We start from the raw sequence: 19,785 nt of genomic DNA, 5'->3' as shown, positions 1-19,785 counted from the left end.
AGTGGAGAATCCAGAGTAAGGCTGCCTGGGTTTAATTATAATCTCCACCTCTCATTAGCTGTATGACCTTGAGCAAGTGACTGAACCTCTCTGAGCCTTGGTTTCCTCCTCTTTAAGATGCAGTTAATATCCCTCATTTAGCAGCGGGATAAGTAACATTATTACATGGTGCCACTGCCATTCTAGATCTAACTTTGCTCTTTTCATGCAAATCTAACAGTTCAAGCTTCTCTTGGTTGTTCTTTGGTAATCCCACCAGAGGAGCAAGCATGGCTATGAAGTGAAGGAAAGTCGCCATCCTGGGTGGGGCAGACATGAATGCTCCAGAGCAATGATTCTTTTACCACGAATAACAGCTAATGTCTCAGTGCTCAGTGAGCACCAGACTCTCCCAAGAACTCTACCCACATGGTCTGCGCCCTACTCCAGATAATTTATATCAGAATTCCTGGAGGTGGGGACTTAAGACACACACACACTTTTTTTTTTTAATTTTTTTAAGCTCTCCAGGTGATTCTAATGTGAATCCAGGGTTCAGAGCCCCTGAAACAACTCTAAGTTCGGAACCATGGTATACCCATTAAACAGAAGAGGAAAACTGAGGTTCAGAGACCTCAGTCAGGAGGGCCGACTCTCAAATTCCATCTCTTAGCCACCTGTGCTACCTGAGGAGCAGAGGTCAAACTATTTCACAGGCACTTGGAGCCTCCCAATGCCTTTCTGTGACTCCTCCAGGCCTCTGTGCCCTCTCAAAGCACCCAAGACGGTTCTCTTTCTGGCTAAATTTCTGACCCAGACTTGACTTCCAGGAATCCAAAGCTGCCCGGAAATGGAGACTCGCTTTCCCAGACCTGAAGGACACATGCACGAAGTCACAGCAATCCACAGAACAACTGGAACTAATTAAACAGACCCCACGCTAATGACGGGAAACTGTGGATTTGATGATCTTCATTAAAGGCTGCTGGTTGTCTATGAAGAAGCTAGAAGGCAAAATTTAGGGGGGCTCTTAAGGCCATCAACCAAAGAATTATAAGACTGAAAATTAAATCCCCACTGCCTGAGGCCCTATCCAGCCCTGCTGTGCGGCACCTACCATTGGGAAAGGCAAAGGAGGGCAATGTTTCAATCCATCATGTGATTAAGGAGGGGGGCCTTTCCTCCCGGTTACGAAGATCTGGAGGCCACCCTCCTGCTCAATCTCTCTCTAATAAAGTTTGAGACAAGCAACCAAAACCACACTCAGATCGCTGGCTCAGCCCTCCTTCTTCTTCCATACATAGCTGTTCCCCTTTCAATCAATGGCCAATCCCTCCTTTCAGTTGCGCAGACCATAAACCTCGTTGTCACATGGATTCCTCTATCATCTCTCACATCTAAGCTGCTGGCAAGTCCCGTTGGCTTGAACTTCAAAATACATCCATAACCTCTTCAGCTGACACCCAAGCCACCATCCTCTCTCACCTGGATTACTGCAAAGGCATCCCGAGCAGTCGTGCTGCTTCCTTCCATGCTTGAGACTACTGTTCATTTCCAACAGGGCAGAGAGGGTGATCTTGTTAAAATGCAAATCCGATCACATCATTCCTGGGCCTAGGCCCCTCCAATGACTCCCAGCAGACTCAGAATTGAAAGCCGAGGTGCCACACAGTGGCCTACAAGGCCCTACTTGACTACCCACCCCTCCCTTCCCTCTCCAATTGCATCTCCTACTACGCGCCCTGCTCCCCCTCACTTGCCCCGCCAGCCTCCTTGGGCCCAATGTGCACTTGCTCCCTCTGTCCGGAGTTGTCTTCCCCAGCCTGGCTGGCCTCACTGTGACTCCTCCAGCAGGTCTTACCCTTCCTCATGATCCACTGGGCCTACACCCTCCCCTCCTTTGTGTCTCTCATATTCATCTATTCTATCACCATGCACAGTAAGTCCTCGACAAATATATGCTGAATAAAAAAGCAGAGGTAGCCAAAACTTTTAGCCTCTCCCTGGATCCTAATCCCAGACCCTCCCACCGTAACCACCGTCTGTCTCCTCCAAGACCAACATGGTAGAAAACCCAGGATACTATACAAGCATCCGCTGGACAGGTGGGGGTCCCTGTAATGCCTTTGCAGAGGCAGCTCTACCCCAGAGGCCCTCTCACCTGCTACTGAATTGGGTCTCAGCGTAGTCCTGGCCTGCCCCGCTCCTCCTGGAAAGATTACATCCAGAAGAACAGCTGCAAGCAACTGGCTTCCAAATGGTGTCCCCACATACAACGTGATTTACCCAGCTGCTGAGATGAGTTAAAGAAGCAGCACCAGGCCTCTGGTTTCCACAGAAGCCACTCTTTTTTGGCCACGTGTTCTGCTTTCTCCTGAACATTTTATAATCTTCAACTTGGGGGTTTGTAGAGTGGACGGGCTGGTGGGGAAGAGGGACAAGCTGCCCCACTCACCCAGCTCTGGCGGGGACCGCCCCAAGCCCTGCTCAGACTCTGTGACTGAAATAAATCGGGGTTCAGAACCCGTACCCCTCGGGGCGCTGAGCTCCCCGTCTCAGCCTTGCAATTCCTGGCAGCCTGTCATTTTCACTTACTCTCACTTTCCCTGCCTTTGAAGAATCGGCCCTGCCAACTGCAACAAAGAGCATTTAAAAATATCTTGCTGGATTATACTGCCCTGCCTTCTAAATTCCTCACAATGTCTGTCTGTCCCACACAGTATAAAGAAGGGTGTAGCATATTTAATTTTTTTTTTTTCTAGCTGCTCCCTGCTATAAATATCCGAGGTCAGATAGGCAGGCTGCAAACACCGGCTGCATGAAGTCACCTCGGGGCCAATCTCACCACCAAGCAGGCCTGCCAGGACCTGGACACGGCTGCTGAGTGCTGGTGGGGTGGGCTGGCCAAGAGTAGACAGAACTCATCCTTATGAGGCAAGTGGGGGAAGAGAAAACTCTAAGTAGAGTAATCATAGTGAATCCCAATATAAAAAGGATGGCATTTAGTCCCACTACCTGGACCATCTTCCAAGAGCGCGGCCAGCTCCATCCTGGGCTGCTTCTTTCCCAAGGATAATAATTACAGGGCTCGACCTTAGGAAAGTGATTTCACAGTGTCCATGTGGGGTCTGGAAACATTATCGGAGACAGAAGGGCCATTGGAGAATCTAGTCCAACCTCTTCACACCACAGATAAAGTAACAAACAGCCAAGAAGAGGGAGTGATTCAGTCCAGGTCACGGAGAGGCTAAGCTCCAGCCCAGCATCTTCTGGATCCACATCCTTCACTCTCTGGACTGGACTGTCCCAGGCACTTGTGCACATAGACTTGCTTGGTCCGTGAACCTCGGCTTGTGTTTATGAACAGCTCTCCTCACAGCAAATATTGCTTTTCATATCTTAAAAGGTACAGACTAAAAAGTTTTAAAATTTCAACAAAACTTGGCCTCAATTTTAGGGATGATTTTCATGCACTGAAAGACCTGTTTCACCCTCTTTGTGGTCCCCTTTAATCTCTCCCCACCCCTAACCTTTTATCTCTGGTACTTCCAAGTTCAGCTTTCCTGTGTGATTTTTCCATCATGGGCCTGACCACCCCCCTCCCAAACCCCCACCCAGCTCACTTTTAGAAAGCGAATGATGGGTCCCAAACCATTAACCATAAATAACTATATATGTACTTTTGTAAAATGTTCATGAGATTTCTCTTTTCCAAGTGACAAATTCCTTTATAACACTGGGGTCAGGAAAAGGTCTAATACCTGAGTTATCGGCTAAGCCATTGATGACCTATCACATTTTATTACTGTCAGCGGAATTCAGCTGGACCCTAGGGAGTCCATTCCAGATGGCACTGAGCTATAAGGTGGTTCCACGATATCAAACATTTAACGTGGTGATTGAAATCTTTATTATCAATGCTCTGGAAACAACTTTAGCAAGAATTAGAAGGTGACTAAACCTCTTTGAGAATTGAGCTGTTATTTTCCAAAATGATGAACTGTAAACTGAAGATATCAAGCCAGACTCATAACCAAAGTTCTGGGACCCTCTTATCCTGTTTTCTGTCCCTCTCTGCCTCTGTGTTTGAGAATCCTGCCTTGGCAAGAGTCAGTCCAACAGCCTCATTTAACGGGTGTACCAGCCTCGACCTTCATTCCATACTGGGATTGCTTTGGCCTGAAATGCTACGTGCGGAGCCCTGCAAGAAACACCGAGTCAGGAGCCAAATTGCATGGGAGAAGCAGGGGTGATGGCAGTCTTGCTCTTCAGGCCCTCTCGGCCCAGGTTTGCTCGGGTAAAGTCTTCTTTCATTACTTGTACTGCTAGGACAGAGGCCAGGGGCATTTTTGAGGTCAATCTTTCAATCAACAAGAGGGGTAATGGGAGGTCTGGGGCTGTGGTTAAGATGCACTGGGGAGCAGACACACTCCATTTCTGAATTATAAAAATGAGTTTTGGAAAACTCTCTTCCTGCACTCTGGCAGGCTTCTTAACATCTGGATAAAAGATGTGGGAAAGTTTTCTTCTTTACTGTGTTATCTGCCCTTCTCCTCATCATGCAGCTGAACCTTTCCAGCCAAACAGGGTCACTTGCCATTTTCCAACACACACACTCTGGCTTCCATGTCTTTGCTCACACCACTCCCTCTGCCTGAAAGCCTGCGTGCTCTCTGCACCACCTTCCCTTCTCTGTCCCAGCTCCACCTGCCCAAATGCCCCTGGCTCACATGCCACACCCTCCACAAAGCAGCCCCAACTCCCTCCCTCACACCCAGCCAGGGCTCACCTCTCCCCTTTGAGCTCTCCAGTCACCAGAACTTCAAGGTCCCCATCTAAGGGGTAGACAGTATATCTGCCTTACAGAGGGCCTTGGGAGGATTAAGTGAAATCGCTCATGAAAAGCACCCCTAAGTGGGCCGTGAGAAAGATGAGGCTTCAGCATCACCCCTCTCATTTGAATGCAGGGACCCCACACTTCCTTGGAAGAATCCACGGACATGCTTTGCTTTCCCTACTAGATTCTAAACTTCTTGACAGGCAAGATAATTCCCGTCCTCCTCCACGGCCCTGGATGTAGCTGGCGCTCGGCAAGCAGTCGATTAACGAGGCCGGCATGGCATTCCTCAGGCTTACTCGGGCTGTGTTTCTGAAGCTTCTCCTCCCAATTCCGCAAGCTGCTCCAAGCCTACTGCCAAAGCTGCAAAACCATTTAGGCCTTTTTTTAAACAAGCAAGAAGATCACAAAGTATGTTTACATGACAGGCCGGCAAAACACAAAACACCTGCTGTCCTGTGGCTCAGAACTTGGCAGCGGCAATGGGCAGGGTCCCATAGCAGAATGACTTTGCAGGGCCTGGAGCGTTGAGTTTGCACCACCACTGTCATCCTGGCAGGGTCAGCCTTGAGCTTGGAGGGAGGGTCATATGTCAATGCCCAATGCTAGCCTGCTTCATCTTGAGGGCAACAGAGCCATAACTGAGCAAGGTGCAAAGGTGCTTTTTCCAGATCCCGTAACTTCCTCCTACCTATTAGTCACCAAGGAAAGCCTTGTGACTAACACTCATCACTCTGGGATTTGGGTCCCGATCCTCCCCTACACTAGAAATGCCCACTTCGGCAAAAGTGAACACGACTGGCCGCAAACCAACACAAGTTTGCAAAAATACAGCAGTGATTAGAATTAATATTTTATGTGCCAGGCTCAGTGCAAAGTGCCTTACAGAGACTTTTAGTAAATCCCACAAACATCCTACGAGTTGGGTACTCTTTTCAGTTCTGTTACAGAGCAGTGTTTCTCAACCAGGGGTGATTTTGCCCCTCAAGGGACATCTGTCAATGTCTGGAGACATTTTTGATGGTCACCACTGGCAGCTGGAGGTGGGGGAGGGAGGGTGTTACTGGCATTTAGCGAGTGGAGGCTGGGATGCTGCTAAGCGTCCTACAGGGCATAGGACGGCCCTGCAACAAAAGTTATCCAGTCCAAAGTGCCACAGTGACAGGCTGGGAAATCCTGTTAGAGAGGAAGAAGCTAAGGCACAGCACTGACCTTGCCCAGGATCACACAACTCAAAAGGGAGGGCGCCAGGAATGACACCCGGGCAGCCCTACCCTGTGCTATGTTCTCAGCGCTCAACCCAGAGGCAGCTCTGACATCCTGGGAGCAATGAGTATGCCTGCAGGCACAACCACCCGTGTATAAGAGCCGGCCCCTCACTTTATAGTTGGAGACTTGAAGCAACTTGCTCCAGGCCTTTGTAAGAAGCAAGGCAACTTGGGGCCCGACTCAGACTTCAAAGCCAGGGCATCTCAGTGCTCGCTATGCGGATTCCTTCTCTCCCTGTGCTCCTGGCACTGAGATTTCAGCCGAAACCGTAGTGGACTCTGAGGAAATCAAAGGCCCCTTCATAAAGGCTATTCCGCCAACTCCAGAGCAAGTGAGTTGAGTGCCCTGAGGCCAGTGGCCTAAACACGGGCTCCCTTTGGGTTCTTTCCTCCTGCGTGTCCTACTTCTCCGGGCCAGCTCTCCCCGCCGTTAGAAGACAATCACAGTGCAGGTGGCAGCTTTGCCGTTCAGCTGAGCTTATTGATCACCCAGCAGCTGACACTTGTAAGGCCCTCCCTGGGCGGCAGAGTTCCCCGCCCCTCAGGAGCAGCAATAAAGGCTCCTTAAAATCGATGGCACCTGCAGGACACACTCTGGGACCGTCAGCAAGCAGCATTTAAACAGCCTATCACAGCATCCTTCGGAGGAAGACCCACACCTGGGCCTTGACGCCTGGTCTTCAGCTTGGTTGTGAAGATTCTCTGGCCTAATGGATGTAAAGAGCCCGGATGCAGCAGACATTAACAAGCAAGATCTACAGCAGGTGCTGCTGTGAGTCTGACCCTTGCCTCCACTGGCAGGGGAAAAATACTGCCCTGGTCCTCATTACCTTTGTTTCCCTGATTCTTCACAGAAAAAGCACAGGCCTAGGGCTTGAGCGATATGGGGCTTGGCCCCGGCCCGGCCATTACCAAGCTGTGAATCCTGGGCTCCCAGAGACCCTTCTGTGAAAGAGCATCCCATGGATGGATTTTTATGGGCACCGGGCGAGATCCCAGATAAAAAGGTTTAAGGACCTGTGCAAAGGTTACGCCTATTATTACAGCTGTAGAAGTGTGGAAACAGATGCCAAAGCATTCACCCACTACACTACTTGGGGAAGGACAGGTAGTGATGGGGAAATGGGATAAGGACCAACCTGAGGATTCGCAGCCCGGGGTCTCTGGCTTATTTTATTATTTTATCTTTATTGGAGTACAATTGCTTTACAATCTGGCTTACTTTAGAACCTTAGGTGTTGTCCGTGCGACCCAGGAATGTCTCGGTAGTTGATTGCCTTAGTGCCTTCCTCAGATTGGAGGCAGATGGGGTGCAACACAGATGCACCCTCTTCTGAGCAATAGTCATCAACAAATTGTCCTCTAGGGCAGCTCTGCAGGCAAGGCGGGATTGGTATTGCTATTCTTAGGGGAACTGAGTGCCTCTGTCTTTCAACTCAATCTTCCTGTGGATCTATCTGTTGCCCATCAGACTTCTGCTGTGAAACACCCACTATGGGCACTGCACACTGAAGGAAGCCCCCGCCAACCTGAAATCCCTCCCATTTACCTTTACTTATCACAGGTGACCTTGGGAACCCTGCTCAAAATTAGGGGATCAAAAGTTTGAATGATGTCCCTGTGGTTTGGGTACACTCCAAAATGCTGCCTCTATTCATCAAGAACTTGAAATTCTCTGCCATGGTAGAAACAGGGGAAGGTTCTTCTGAGGGGGTTGAAGGATTTCGAATGAAGTTTCTGGAATTGAACATTTTGTATTGTGGGATCAATCATTTGCCTGACTGCCATTCATGGAGCCCCTACTGTGTGCCAGACCCCATGCGAGGCACAGTGATGCCTGTGAGTCCACAGTGTGATGGGAGAGACACAAACAGGAAACAGTTCAAGAATCTGCCCTGAGTGCTGTGGAAATTCACAGAGAGGTGGCCCTTCAGCCCGCACGGAGGCAGGTAAAACCTCCTGGAGGAAACAGAACATCCCCGCCTTGTTCTTCTAACTACTTAAGGCTGGCTTGCATTTCTCAGGCATTCAAGGAAAAAAAAAAGTTTGCATTTCCAAAGCTTGCTTTGTTTCACTTTTACCAGCTCTCTGGGCTTCAATAAAACAGTCAAAGAGGAGGGAAGCTGCCACCTCAGCCCAGACTACCCAGGTGTGGAAACTGATTAAACAGCAACTAGCGGCTCAATTAACCCTTGCTCCTGGAGTTGATTATCTCAATGGAAATCCATCCTATAATCTCCCTGTTAAATGAATCCTACAACTAGAAGAGTTTTCAGCCCTGCTGTAGATGCAGCCCTTTCATTTCTCGGCTGCAAATGAGATTGTTGGGACTCTGCCTCAGCTGATAAATAACTGAATAATTCAGAAAGGTCCTCAGTCACTTTTTTTTTTCTTTGCTGAGTGATCCTTAGACATCAGCAGTATTGATATATTACCTACTACTTATGAAATTTCAGAGAGGCCCCCCTTGGCTGTCACTTAAATTAGCCCCAGTCACACTATCCTATTACTGTTTTCTGTTGTTGTTAGTAACATTTACTGCTAAAAGTAAATCCCTATTTGTTCATTTTCTCCTTGTCTCCTCCATTTGCTTGTAAACTTCATGAGAGGAGGAACCTCTCCCTCCCCCAACTTCATCCACAGCACTTTTAACTGTGGTGCAGGCAGGGTCAGTGCTCAATAAATATTTGTTGAATGAACTGCAACTATTTATTAAGCATTTACTATGTGCTACAATCTTTAAATCTATGCTTTCACCTAATCCTCATCAACCTTAAGAATTAGGTGCTGTTATTAACCCCCATTTTACAGATAACAAAATTGAGGCTTAGAATGGTTAAGAAATATGCCCCACAGGACTTCCCTGGTGGCACAGTGGTTGGGAGTCCACCTGCTAATACAGGGGACATGGGTTTGAGCCCCGGTCCGGGAAGATCCCACATGCTGCGGAGCAACTAAGCCCGTGTGCCAGAACTACTGAGCCTGTGCTCTAGGGCCCGTGAGCCACAACTACCGAGTCCACATGCCTAGAGCTGGTGCTCAGCCACAAGAGAAGCCACCACAATGAGAAGCATGCACACCCCAACGAAGAGTAGCCCCCACTCGCCGCAACTGGAGAGGGCCCGCACGCAGCAACGAAGACCCAATGCAGCCAAAATAAATTAATTAAAAAAAAAAAGAAATATGCCCCAGGTCACTCATATAAACAGCAGAGGTGCGCTTCAAATCCTCACTGTGATTCCAAAGTTTTTGCTCCTTACCATTATTATAGAGCTACCTTCATGTACATCCTGGTTACTGCTTTGGAGCAGGAATATTCTCACCAAAATCCTATCATTTAACCTAGAGTCTCCAAATGGAAGGGGATTTTCTCTAATGCCATGGACATTCATGAAAGCTTAGTAAGAAAAATGGCCAAGAAGAAACCCCGAAGTGATGCTCAGTATCAAACTGATGTACAACGATGAGAAACAGAGAGAGAGAGAGAGAAAGTAGATGAGAAAAGTTTCTATTTTGTACCAAATCCATGTTTATAAATATTGCCCTATTAAAGTGGTTTCTCTACCTCCCACAAGGAAGATATCATCACTTAATGACATTACCCTGGAAACAGGGACACAGATACCAAATGAGCAAGCAATATATAACTCCTGCTGCTCTACGAAGCTGAGATCATGTTTTATAAACACCATAGAAATTTTATCATCCATCTTGGGCTGAGCGAAACCATATTTGCCCAGCACTCTGAGTAATGGATGGGATTAGGGGTCTTAAATTCCTGGTTGGAAGACATTAAAAGTTTAAGAGCCCTATATAGCTGACTCAAATGCATGTGCCCATGCTGTATAATTAGCAGGCATAACAACAATAAATATATAGTATAAAGGGAAGACCAGCAGGACAAGACTTCGAACCAGCACACTCCCTCCCGTGCGTAGCCATTTCCCACTTAGACTTCAGCTGTATAGATGGTAGCCTTGCTGGCCTTGGCTTATTTTAGTACAACGAAGGTTTAGGATCTCTCCATTTCTTTCCTAAGCAGTTTATGCTTCCTCCTGAAGTCAGCTTTGAGGCATAAGTAATTCATTGTGCCTCTACTAAACATTCATTCCACTTTGTCTAAAGAGAATAAATCAGCCCGGTTATTGTTTACTGGGGCCACCCTCAGGTTCTCATGTATAAAAAATGAGCATCCGTGTAACTCAGGGGAAGCGAATGGTCACCTGTCTTGCGGGAGAGCTCCCTGGAGACCAAGGAATGTATGGAGGGACACGCTTGCTCGGAACATCCCGGAGATGTGCTGCCTGTCACAAAGAGTCCTGCTGTCTTGCATGGCTTAAGAAGAATTGTTTGGGGTGGAGGATGGGAGGGAAGAGGTAAAATTATAGGGTCAAAACCCCATCCGGTGAAGAAAATCCCAAGGAGTGATGACCTTAGATAAGAAATCTAGGGCCCTTTGGGATAGCCCTTTAGTGGAAGACACCTGTGTTCTAGCAATTTCTCATGACTCTACATTTTCAGAGGACCCTGGAGAGGCAGCTGCTCTTAATTGCCTCAGTTTACAGTTAGAAAAACTGAGAAATTCCTCCACCTGAGGGGCACCAGTTCTGCATGAAGGGCATGTTTTGGTTTTGCTTTGTTTCTCTGTCACCCATTATCCTCCTTCATTCTAGTCTGGTTTGTAGGGTCATAGGCCTTTGTTTTTTCCCTCAGGAGTCTTCACTTCTCTGAGTTCAGTCTGGGCCTCCCCTCAGCCAAAAGTTCAGAACGCTTCCCCCCTGGGCTATGACAGCCACATGGAAATCCCCCTGCCCTCCACTTCCTCTCCTGGGGCTGTGTGCCTCATGCTGATGCCACAAACCTGGAGGGTAAACACAATTATCAGCTGTGACATTATCAGCTGAGATCCTGGACTGACCTCAACTCTGACCTAAGAGGAGGAAAATTAAAAGGCGTATGCTCTTCCTTCCATTCCAGGCCTCTCCTTTTGTCAGTGCTAGAATTAAAAACAAAACCCTTGAAAGTCAAAGTCAGCCACACTGGTAGATACAGACTGTCTTCAAAATGAGGCCTTAGGATGTCAGGTACTCTCCTTGAAAATTGGACCAGTGAAAACAAAGCTGCTTCTTCTCCTCTAGTGGCTAAAAGCTTGAACTCTGGAGCCTGCCTGGGTTCAAATTCCACCTTGTCACTTAATATCTGTGTAATCTTGGGTTAATTATTTAACTGACGGGTACCTCGGTTTCCCCATCTGTATAATGGGGATAATACTATAGGTACCTACAGATTACTCAAGTTAACATATAAAGTGCTAAGAACAGTGACTGACACATTATTAAGTGCTAATTTAAAATTTTAGCTATTATGATTATGTTAAACCACATTTAAATATGACTCCCTTTATGGCATTCCAACACCCACACGGCCTCTTCCACTGACAACTTACTTGCCACTGAATGTTGCCCCCAAAATGGCCTTCCAATCAGATTGCAAGGATGTCTAGCCAAAGTACCATTCCAAATAACTGATGGTTTGCTGACTCCTGAAGTTGGAGTCTGGTAGGCAGTTTACTGCTGAATGTATGTCACACCGTAACCTTTCAAGGGAAAAGGTCAAGCGCTTCCCCACCACCTTCTGCACTGAAGCTATGTCATCCTTCAGAGAAATGCAACTACCTAATGGTTTCTTTCCCGGACTTGACACCATGCCATTGCCCATCCCCCCACTCCTCTTCCCAATAGTGTGGTTTACTGACTGGGTCTTGGTTTCGTTCGGGAAAGTCCATAAGGTTGTGCATTTAATATAATACAACACAGGGGTTTTAATCAACTGCTCACTTGGTTGGTGACAGCTTTGAAAGTCAGGCCCCGGGAGCTAGGATGTGGTTCCCTTTCCGGGAATGGGATTAGGAGTCACCAGGTTCCATCGCTCTGGGCACACAGAGTTAAGAACCCACCAGTACCACTCCACCTTCCAGGAGAGGGCCTGAAAGGCATGCTTCAATCCAGCAAAGCCCAAGGTGGCAGCACCAAGGTCCTGGGCTTCCTGCTCCCTTCCTCCCATCCCACTTACCCAAGGCTCAAGTCTTAAGAGTTTGGGCCCTCTGGCTACTGCTACTGGACTGGAGAGAACCGGGACAGAACCACAGTCGATCTGCCCAGCTCTGGGGAGAGATGCCAACTATAGATCCGTCAAGCAAGGCAGAGAGCGACGGGGCAGTAAGCTTCGCGCCAAGAGAGGTTCAGGGATGGCTTGGTCAAGAGATTCAATCAGTGAACAGCCCCCAGTAGCGACAACACGACGCAGAGCAGAAAGTAGAAGATCAACCACGACTTTGCCCTCCAAAAGTCAGTCGCTGAAAGAACAATCTCGGGAAAGACCCTTTAATGAACTCCTCCACCCGTAGACCGAAAGCTTTCTCTCAGGTCTTGAATTTCCTTCGTCCTAGGAAATTCACCCACTGGGTAACCCATGTCCGACTTCTCCCCCACCCCGTCCATGGGTCGGGGGCCCGCGTGCTTACCATTGGCGTTCTTGCCGCAGATGAGATGCTCATAGGGCTGCAGGACGCCCCAGAGCTCGGCGTCATTGTTGATGACCATCTCCAGGGCCTCAGCGGACACCTCCCCGCCTCCGGCCCCTCCGCCGTCGGGGCTCTGGCTGGCCAGCACCCTGGCCCGGATCTCCTCCACCAGATTCTCCATGCAGGCGGTGAGCGAGATGGCCGCATACTCGTGGATGCGCACGGAGATGCGGGTGTCCACCATCCAGCGGAAAAAGCGGCCAACCGAAAAGGTGAGGCCGCAGCGCGCCGACTTGCCCTGGCGCAGCCCGTCGCCCGCGCTCATGCTGTACAGGGACAGCGCCTTGACGGCGGCCAGTGAGCAGCTCTCGGCCAGCGCCCAGCTGTGCACAAGGCGCACGGCGCTCTGCACCTCGAAGCGGGTGCACTTGGAGTGCAGCACGCTCAGGCGCTGCGCCTCGCGGGCCACACGGATGAGCGCTCGGCGGAGCAGCCCCGCCAGGCGCCTAACCGCCTCGGCGGAGAACAGGGGCTGCCGCCGGCCGCCAGCACCTTTGCGAAGCACCCGGGCCACGTCTCCCTCGGTCCAGGGGAACTCCTCCAGCTCGGGGAGGCGCGGGCAGCGCGAGAAGAGGTCGGCCACTTCGGGGTCCTCGGGCAGCACCGTGTTCACCGTGTCCCAGCTGTTGTGGCGGCTGTTTATGGAGCCGGAGTAGCACCACCAGGCCGCCCCGCGGTGTTGCTGCGCCGAAGAGTTGATCGCCTGCGAGTTGGACTTGGAGGACGAGAGGCTGAGCGAGCGGCACGAGTCCCCGGCCCCATACCCGGAGTCCAAGGTCAAGTCCTCCAGAGTCTTCAAGGTGGAGCTGTACGTCCCGGCCATGGGGAGCCTGCCCGGGGCGGCCTCGCCGAGCGAGAGGTGCTCACAACTCCATGCGTCCTTCCCCCAGTGGGCAGAAACAAGCTCTAGGCTCTCCGGGGCGCCCTCTCTCCTCTCGGCGCCGCGGGCCTCGGCGGCCGCATTGCCCGCCCGCCCGCCCGGCGGCCGCGGGAAGGTGGGCGAGTTTCGCGGCGGCCGGAGCCCCACGCTCCCGGCGTCTGGACTCGAAGCCGTCACTGGAAAGGCCCCCCGCCGCTCCTCCTCGGCACTCCCCCAAGCCCACTTCAACTTCCCTCAAGCAAAGCGTCTATCTTCCGCAGAGAAGGAATCCCGAGAGAACAGGGCGGCGGCAGCAGAAGGAGGCGGCTCCGAGAGCTGTGCGAGTACAGAACCGACCAGCGAGGAAGCACTCGGCAAACTTCTGCGCGGCGCCTGCCACCCGCACCGGCTAGGTACTCTGCCGCCACCGCCATGCAAATAACGCGGGGCAGCCCACCAATCATCGGCCGCGATGGGCAGGGGCTGCACCAATGATCTCCCACAGAGGCGGTCACTATGCAGATTTCACTCCGCCGCGGGTAAACCCCTAGGCGGCGGAGGCGGGGCTGGAGGCCGAGGGTCTGGTAGAGCTGACGGGAGGACGGCGGAGGAGGGGGAAGAGAAGGCGAGTGAGTGAGCTGGGAGGTGGGGAGCAGAGACTGGGAAAGGAGGGATCGAAACGTTAGGCTCGGGAGCTGACGACTTAAAGAAAAATGTGAAGGAAAAGCCACTGTGCGTTGCCCCTTCCCGTCGTCCAGGCTTTGGGCGTTCGCAGCTCCTTTTCGAGCCCTCTGCTACCGAACACCGACGCCAGCGAGTCGAGTGTGGGTAGGGAGCAAGGGAGGTGGGGCTGGGGGAGGGCACAGCGGCATGGGGGAGGGGACCCAAGCCAGTCGCTCCACCTCTCTACTAAGACTTTCTGCCAAGGCCCTCCCTTCTTCCAGGCGAAACTCCAGTGAAGTTGGGGAGGGAGGAGGGACGCCCCTGTTTGCTTCTCTTCCCCGATCCGTCTGGTTTTCTTTACGGTGCTCTCTAAGCTCCAATCAGAACAATCTCTCCCTAATCTGGCATCTGATAAATGGACGGGCTCCAGGAGGCCTGCGATTCCGCCCCCGTCCCCCCCACCCCGCCACTTGCAATATTACACATGCAGTAGTCTGAGTATTACTCGGGGAGAGGGCTCTAACTGATCAGATTCTCAAGTGTCCGTGTCTTCGCTGTTACAACTGTACAATACCTCTTGCTGTGTTGGATCCTTCCTGTCCGAGGAGCCAGTGTCCGACTGTGTGTATGTGTACGGGGGGGTGGGGGGTTGTTACACACGTGTGTAATGGGTGTGCGAAGGTGAGAAACGTCCCTAGCACTGGCCTGCTCTCGGAACACCTGGCTGAATGCACCTCTTCCTAACGGTGTGCCCTTGGGCGAGTTATGTGCCCCCCTCAGGACTCGCTTTCCTTCCCGGGTAAAATGAGAGCTGACCTCCAAGCAGCACTCTTGTAAACCTGTCTCAGGCGCGTGTTCAGAGGTGGTCAAAGTTCGATTGGTTCCAGCAGATCCATGAGCGGTCCCACTCCGTCCCGCTGCTGTCCTGTAACTATTCACACACACGTGCACGAATGTGCATATGCCTCCTCCAGTGGAACCTCAAAATCAAGGAGGAGATTGTGTACGCGTTTCCCCCAAGTCAGCCTCCTCCCGCGCTCTTGAATAGCTCCTTTGTGCTGTATCTCACACGGTGCTGACCTTGAGCCGTGAGTTGGATACGAACTAGAAATGTCTGGTTTGTCTCTTTCCTTCTTAAATTAATGGCCCTTTCCCTGTGAAACTCCTTTTTCTTTGGCAGTTTGGCTTAATTTTGCCTTCCTGCGCATCTTTATTTATGCAATACCGCCGCCTCATGGTGAGGGCTGGGAACGGCGTCAAGGACGGACGTACTCATACGAACGACACAAGTCCGCAGGGACCAAATCAAGAGAGGACACAAGGTGTGATTACATCTTATAGAACAAGAGATGAGAAGTCGAAGTAGGTAAGGAGGTTCAACTTGTCGAAAATGCGAAAATCGGATGCAATTTAATATTTATTAGGGGAAATATAATACTAAGGCAAATGTCGCCCTCTAATGGATGTTTACAGGAAAAAAAATCGGCAAAGTTTTTTTGTTTGGGTTTCTTTTCTTTTTCTTTTCATTTTGTTGTGTGCATCCTTAAAAAGTAACGAAAATGACAACTGGAAATTTAGGACAGGGGACTTACTGAATGGAAAGGTTATCTAGGAAACTATCTAGAATATTTCTTGGGGGAAAAGAGCAGATGGGATTTATCTTAACATATTCAAGTTACTTGATGACTTGAAGTGTAAAAATAATCAAACATGCCTACAGCCAAATTTCAGAATGCTGTGAATGTTAAATTGCACCAAAAGGATTTGTTCAGCAAAATTCAGCGGCTGGAAACACTACTGCACAAACAACTGAGTTCCGTTAGTAAATTACATGGAAAGAAAGAGATGGAGAGGAAACCTATACACTGAAAAAGACTTAGAAGACATATCAGCCAATCACAATGTGTGGAATTTATTTGGAATTTGTAGGGTTTTTTTTTTTAATCAATAAATATTTGACCTTATGAAACTATTGGAATATTTGCTATTATGAAATCATTGTTAGTTTTTTGATGTGGTAATGGTAGTGTGGTTATGTTTATTAAATGTTCTTATCTTTTAGAGACATACTGAAATGTGTTTTTTAATTTTCACCATTAAAAAAAAGAAAGAAAGGGCTTCCCTGGTGGCGCAGTGGTGAGAGTCCGCTTGCTGATGCAGGGGACACGGGTTCGTGCCCCCGTCCGGGAAGATCCCTGCCACGGAGCGGCTGGGCCCGTGAGCCATGGCTGCTGAGCCTGCGCGTCCGGAGCCTCTGCTCTACAATGGGAGAGGCCACAACAGTGAGAGGCCCGTGTACCAAAAGAAAAAAAGAAAGAAAAATCTTTATGGAAACATCTGGTAAAGGGGCTAGAAAGTTATGAAAGACAATTAAGACTGTAGATCTCTTGCCTTTGATATATTCCCCAAAGAGTTCTATAGTCTGCTTGAGGACTGGAGGTACAAAATAAACCCAGAGTGTGCTTGTGTTTGTGTTTTGTGTGATGGGGGAGAAAGAAAGAGAGGAAGAGAGAGAGTGATAGAGGACAAGATACACTGAACCGTTTTAAACATGAACCAACTGATTTCAGTTAATCTTTTGGGAACTTGACAAGCCGGATGAAGTACAAAACTTTGGATCAAGGAAAGAATGGACATGGCTTCTTCTGTTTCTTTTTTAATGAATTTATTTATTTATTTTTGGCCGCGTTGGGTTTTTTTCCTGCGTGTGGGCTTTCTCTAGTTGCGGCAAGTGGGGGCTACTCTTCGTTGTGATGCGCAGGCTTCTCACTGTGGTGGCTTCTCTTGTTGCAGAGCACAGGCTCTAGGCATGTGGGCTTCAGTAGTTGTGGTACGGGGGCTCAGTAGCTGTGGCTTGCGGGCTCTAGAGAGCAGGCTCAGTAGTTGTGGCACACGGGCTTAGTTGCTCCGCAGCATGTGGGATCTTCCCAGACCAGGGCTGGAACCCGTGTCCCCTGCATTGGCAGGCAGATTCCCAACCACTGTGCAACCAGGGAAGTCCTGACATGGCTTCTTACGTATACGTATGTGGTTAATTAAGGCAATCTGGTAGTAATGTGTTTAACCTTAGGAATGCAAATTAGATTAGAAGAAGAGAAAGCAGACCCACTTTCTCAACTCAGGCCTGGCCCAAACGTAATCTTTGAAGAAAAACAACTGTCATGTGGCTGGACAAGTTAATAAGAACATGATGAAACCATAGCAAATATTGGGAGAATTCCCAGTGGAGTGAGAAATTAAAAACCAGATCTGGAATTGCCTATGCAAAAGTTATGTAAGGCAGGAGCTTGAAATAAAAGGTAAAAACTTTATCTTGGGCAAGGTCTCATATTTGTTATACAGTTTTTTACAAAATCAAAAACAATGTGAAGGTTAGAGAAGAAAATACTGTAGAATTTATCTTGAAAGAGAAGGGGTTAATAATCCCAACTATTTAAGTACAGACAGAACTCTCTTATGAGAAAGGTAGATTATGACCTTGACTTTGGAGAGTGACCAAGTTTCAATTTAGTTTATGGATCATGTTTGGTACATCCTTTCAGCAACATTTATTGAACACCTACTGGGTCTAGAACTGGGCTAGGTACAGTAGAGGTGCATTAGACAAGTTCCCTGCCATAAATAAAAGCATGGCCAATGTGTAGAAATGGGCATATGAGACTAACTCTTCTGCAAAACATGCTTTGTGGAGCTTTTCAAAAACCACTGACCAAGGGCCATTGCCAGGTCATTGACTCACCACACAGATTGATGCATCTAGAGGAGGAATGGTACAATTGCAAGGAAGGGAATGCTGTGTGGAATGCCAGGAGAGCTGACAAAGGTGCTGGTAGAGAGACGAGTGTGCCGTGGTTAGCAGAACAGCTTTGTAGCTGAATTTCAAGCAGAACACTCAGCTATTGAAAAAGCACCAATGGTGTGGAAACTGTGAGGTAATCCTTCTGTTCCACGTGACCTAAGGTAGCCCATTCCTGACACAGGTATTGTTTTCTGGACCTCAAAACTAAAGAGACATACAGACAAAACAGAAATAGACCCACAGACATAGAAAACAAACTTATGATTACCAAAGGAGAAAGTGGGGGAGGGATAAATTAGGCATTTGGAATTAGCATATACACACTACTATATATAAAATAGGTAACCAACAAAGACCTACTGTATAGCACAGGGAACTATACTCAGTATTTTGTAATAAACTATAAAGGAAAGGAATCTGAAAAAGAGTACATCTATCTGTCTATCTATATACCTATATATATATATATATCTGAATTACTTTGCTGTACACCCGAAACTAACAGAACACTGTAAGTCAATGATACTTCAATTAAAAAATTTTTGCATTCCTGTACATGATAGTGCCAAAACTTTCCAAATAAAAAGTTCCACTTGTAAAAAATTAAATTAAATAAAAAATAAAGGATTCAATAGTTAAATTTGGGAAATTTTGCACTGTTTCTTCCTCTACTATATTCATGATGCAATATTTTTATTTAAGACTCTGTTTGTATTTTTTTGACCTAGTATAGCTCAGACTTAACTGGGCAGAGAACTCTCCCCATCCCCGGCAGACCTATTGTAAAGTGACTGGGATTTTTAATTTAACCTGAAGCAGAAAAGACAACTCTATTGTTTATGTGTCTCCTCAGGCAGCGGTGGTAGGGCAGGACCCTTGGAAGGAATTCAGATAAATCCCAGAACAGGGCAAGGTTCACCATCTGACCCCTGCCCAAAGCTGGATTTTGGTGATTCTGTTGGACACAAATATGATTCCAAAGGTAAACATAAACCTAGGGCATTTGTCCACAGGAGAAAAGGAGGTGGAGTGCATAGGGGTGCAGGCACGAGTAAAAAGTTTCACAAAGCAAACAAGATGGGGAGGAAGGAGTCTCTCCAAGAGGGAGTTCTGCCTGTTAGGCAGTTGGTGTCATAGATTTGATAGCTATTATTAGAGATGAAGCCTTCAAGAGCCTGGGGTTGGAATTTTAAGGGATATGGGCTGGAACTTAAAGCTGCAGAGCTGAATTAAAACTACAAGACAGAAAACCCAGGGACTATTGCCAAATCCCCACATCTGGATGTCCTATACACCGGTTATCAATTAACTGCAATTGTGCTCTTCTATCTTGGCATGGAAAATACCTAGAGTTAAATATGACATTTAACTCTGCAGTATTTACTAAACATTCAACTTTTAAGATTCATCTGGCATTCTTATTACAAATTTAAAGTCCCAGTCCCCTTTCCTGGAGGTCCTGATTCAGTAAGCCTGGAATGTGATTCAGGTAAAAGTATTTTTAACAAGTATTCCCAGATGATTCCCACTCCCCGTTATGTAGGTATGTATGTATGTATGCATGTATTTGAATTGAAGTATAATTGACCTACAACAACACAACATTAGTCCTGAGTGCACAACCTAGTGATTCAATATTTCTATACATTACAAAATGATCACCACGATAAGTCTAGTTGCCATCTGTTACCATACAAAGATATTACAATATTGACTATATTCCCCATGCTGTATATTTCGTCCCTGTGACTCATTTATTTTTATTTATTTATTTTTTAAAATGTATTTATTTTATTT

At 48.2% G+C, this 19,785-nt stretch overlaps 1 protein-coding gene and 1 long non-coding RNA gene across 6 annotated transcripts in view; one reads left to right on the top strand and one right to left on the bottom strand.

Annotated features, from left to right (window-relative positions):
• Positions 1-13,966, bottom strand: part of ABTB2 (ankyrin repeat and BTB domain containing 2) — a 181,883-nt gene extending 167,917 nt beyond the window's left edge. For both annotated transcript variants that reach the window (XM_067749459.1, XM_067749460.1), the window contains exon 1: positions 12,608-13,966. In XM_067749459.1, the coding sequence (XP_067605560.1) occupies positions 12,608-13,490 (883 nt within the window). In that variant the 5' untranslated portion in view covers positions 13,491-13,966. The remainder of the gene's footprint in view (positions 1-12,607) is intronic.
• Positions 13,962-16,254, top strand: LOC137230301 (uncharacterized). 4 transcript variants are annotated; one of them, XR_010946083.1, is made up of 3 exons: positions 13,962-14,350; positions 15,370-15,555; positions 15,910-16,254. It is a non-coding gene; the product is annotated as an uncharacterized lncRNA (long non-coding RNA). The 4 variants fall into 4 exon arrangements; XR_010946084.1 differs by having other exon boundaries at positions 13,963-14,171; XR_010946082.1 differs by having other exon boundaries at positions 13,963-14,354.
• The last annotated feature ends 3,531 nt before the right edge of the window (positions 16,255-19,785 follow it).

The sequence above is a fragment of the Pseudorca crassidens genome, chromosome 9, assembly GCF_039906515.1.
Source record: "Pseudorca crassidens isolate mPseCra1 chromosome 9, mPseCra1.hap1, whole genome shotgun sequence".
Classification (NCBI taxonomy): domain Eukaryota; kingdom Metazoa; phylum Chordata; class Mammalia; order Artiodactyla; family Delphinidae; genus Pseudorca; species Pseudorca crassidens.
Note: the sequence above shows the minus strand (reverse complement) of the source record. Positions and strands in the feature narration are given on the sequence as shown.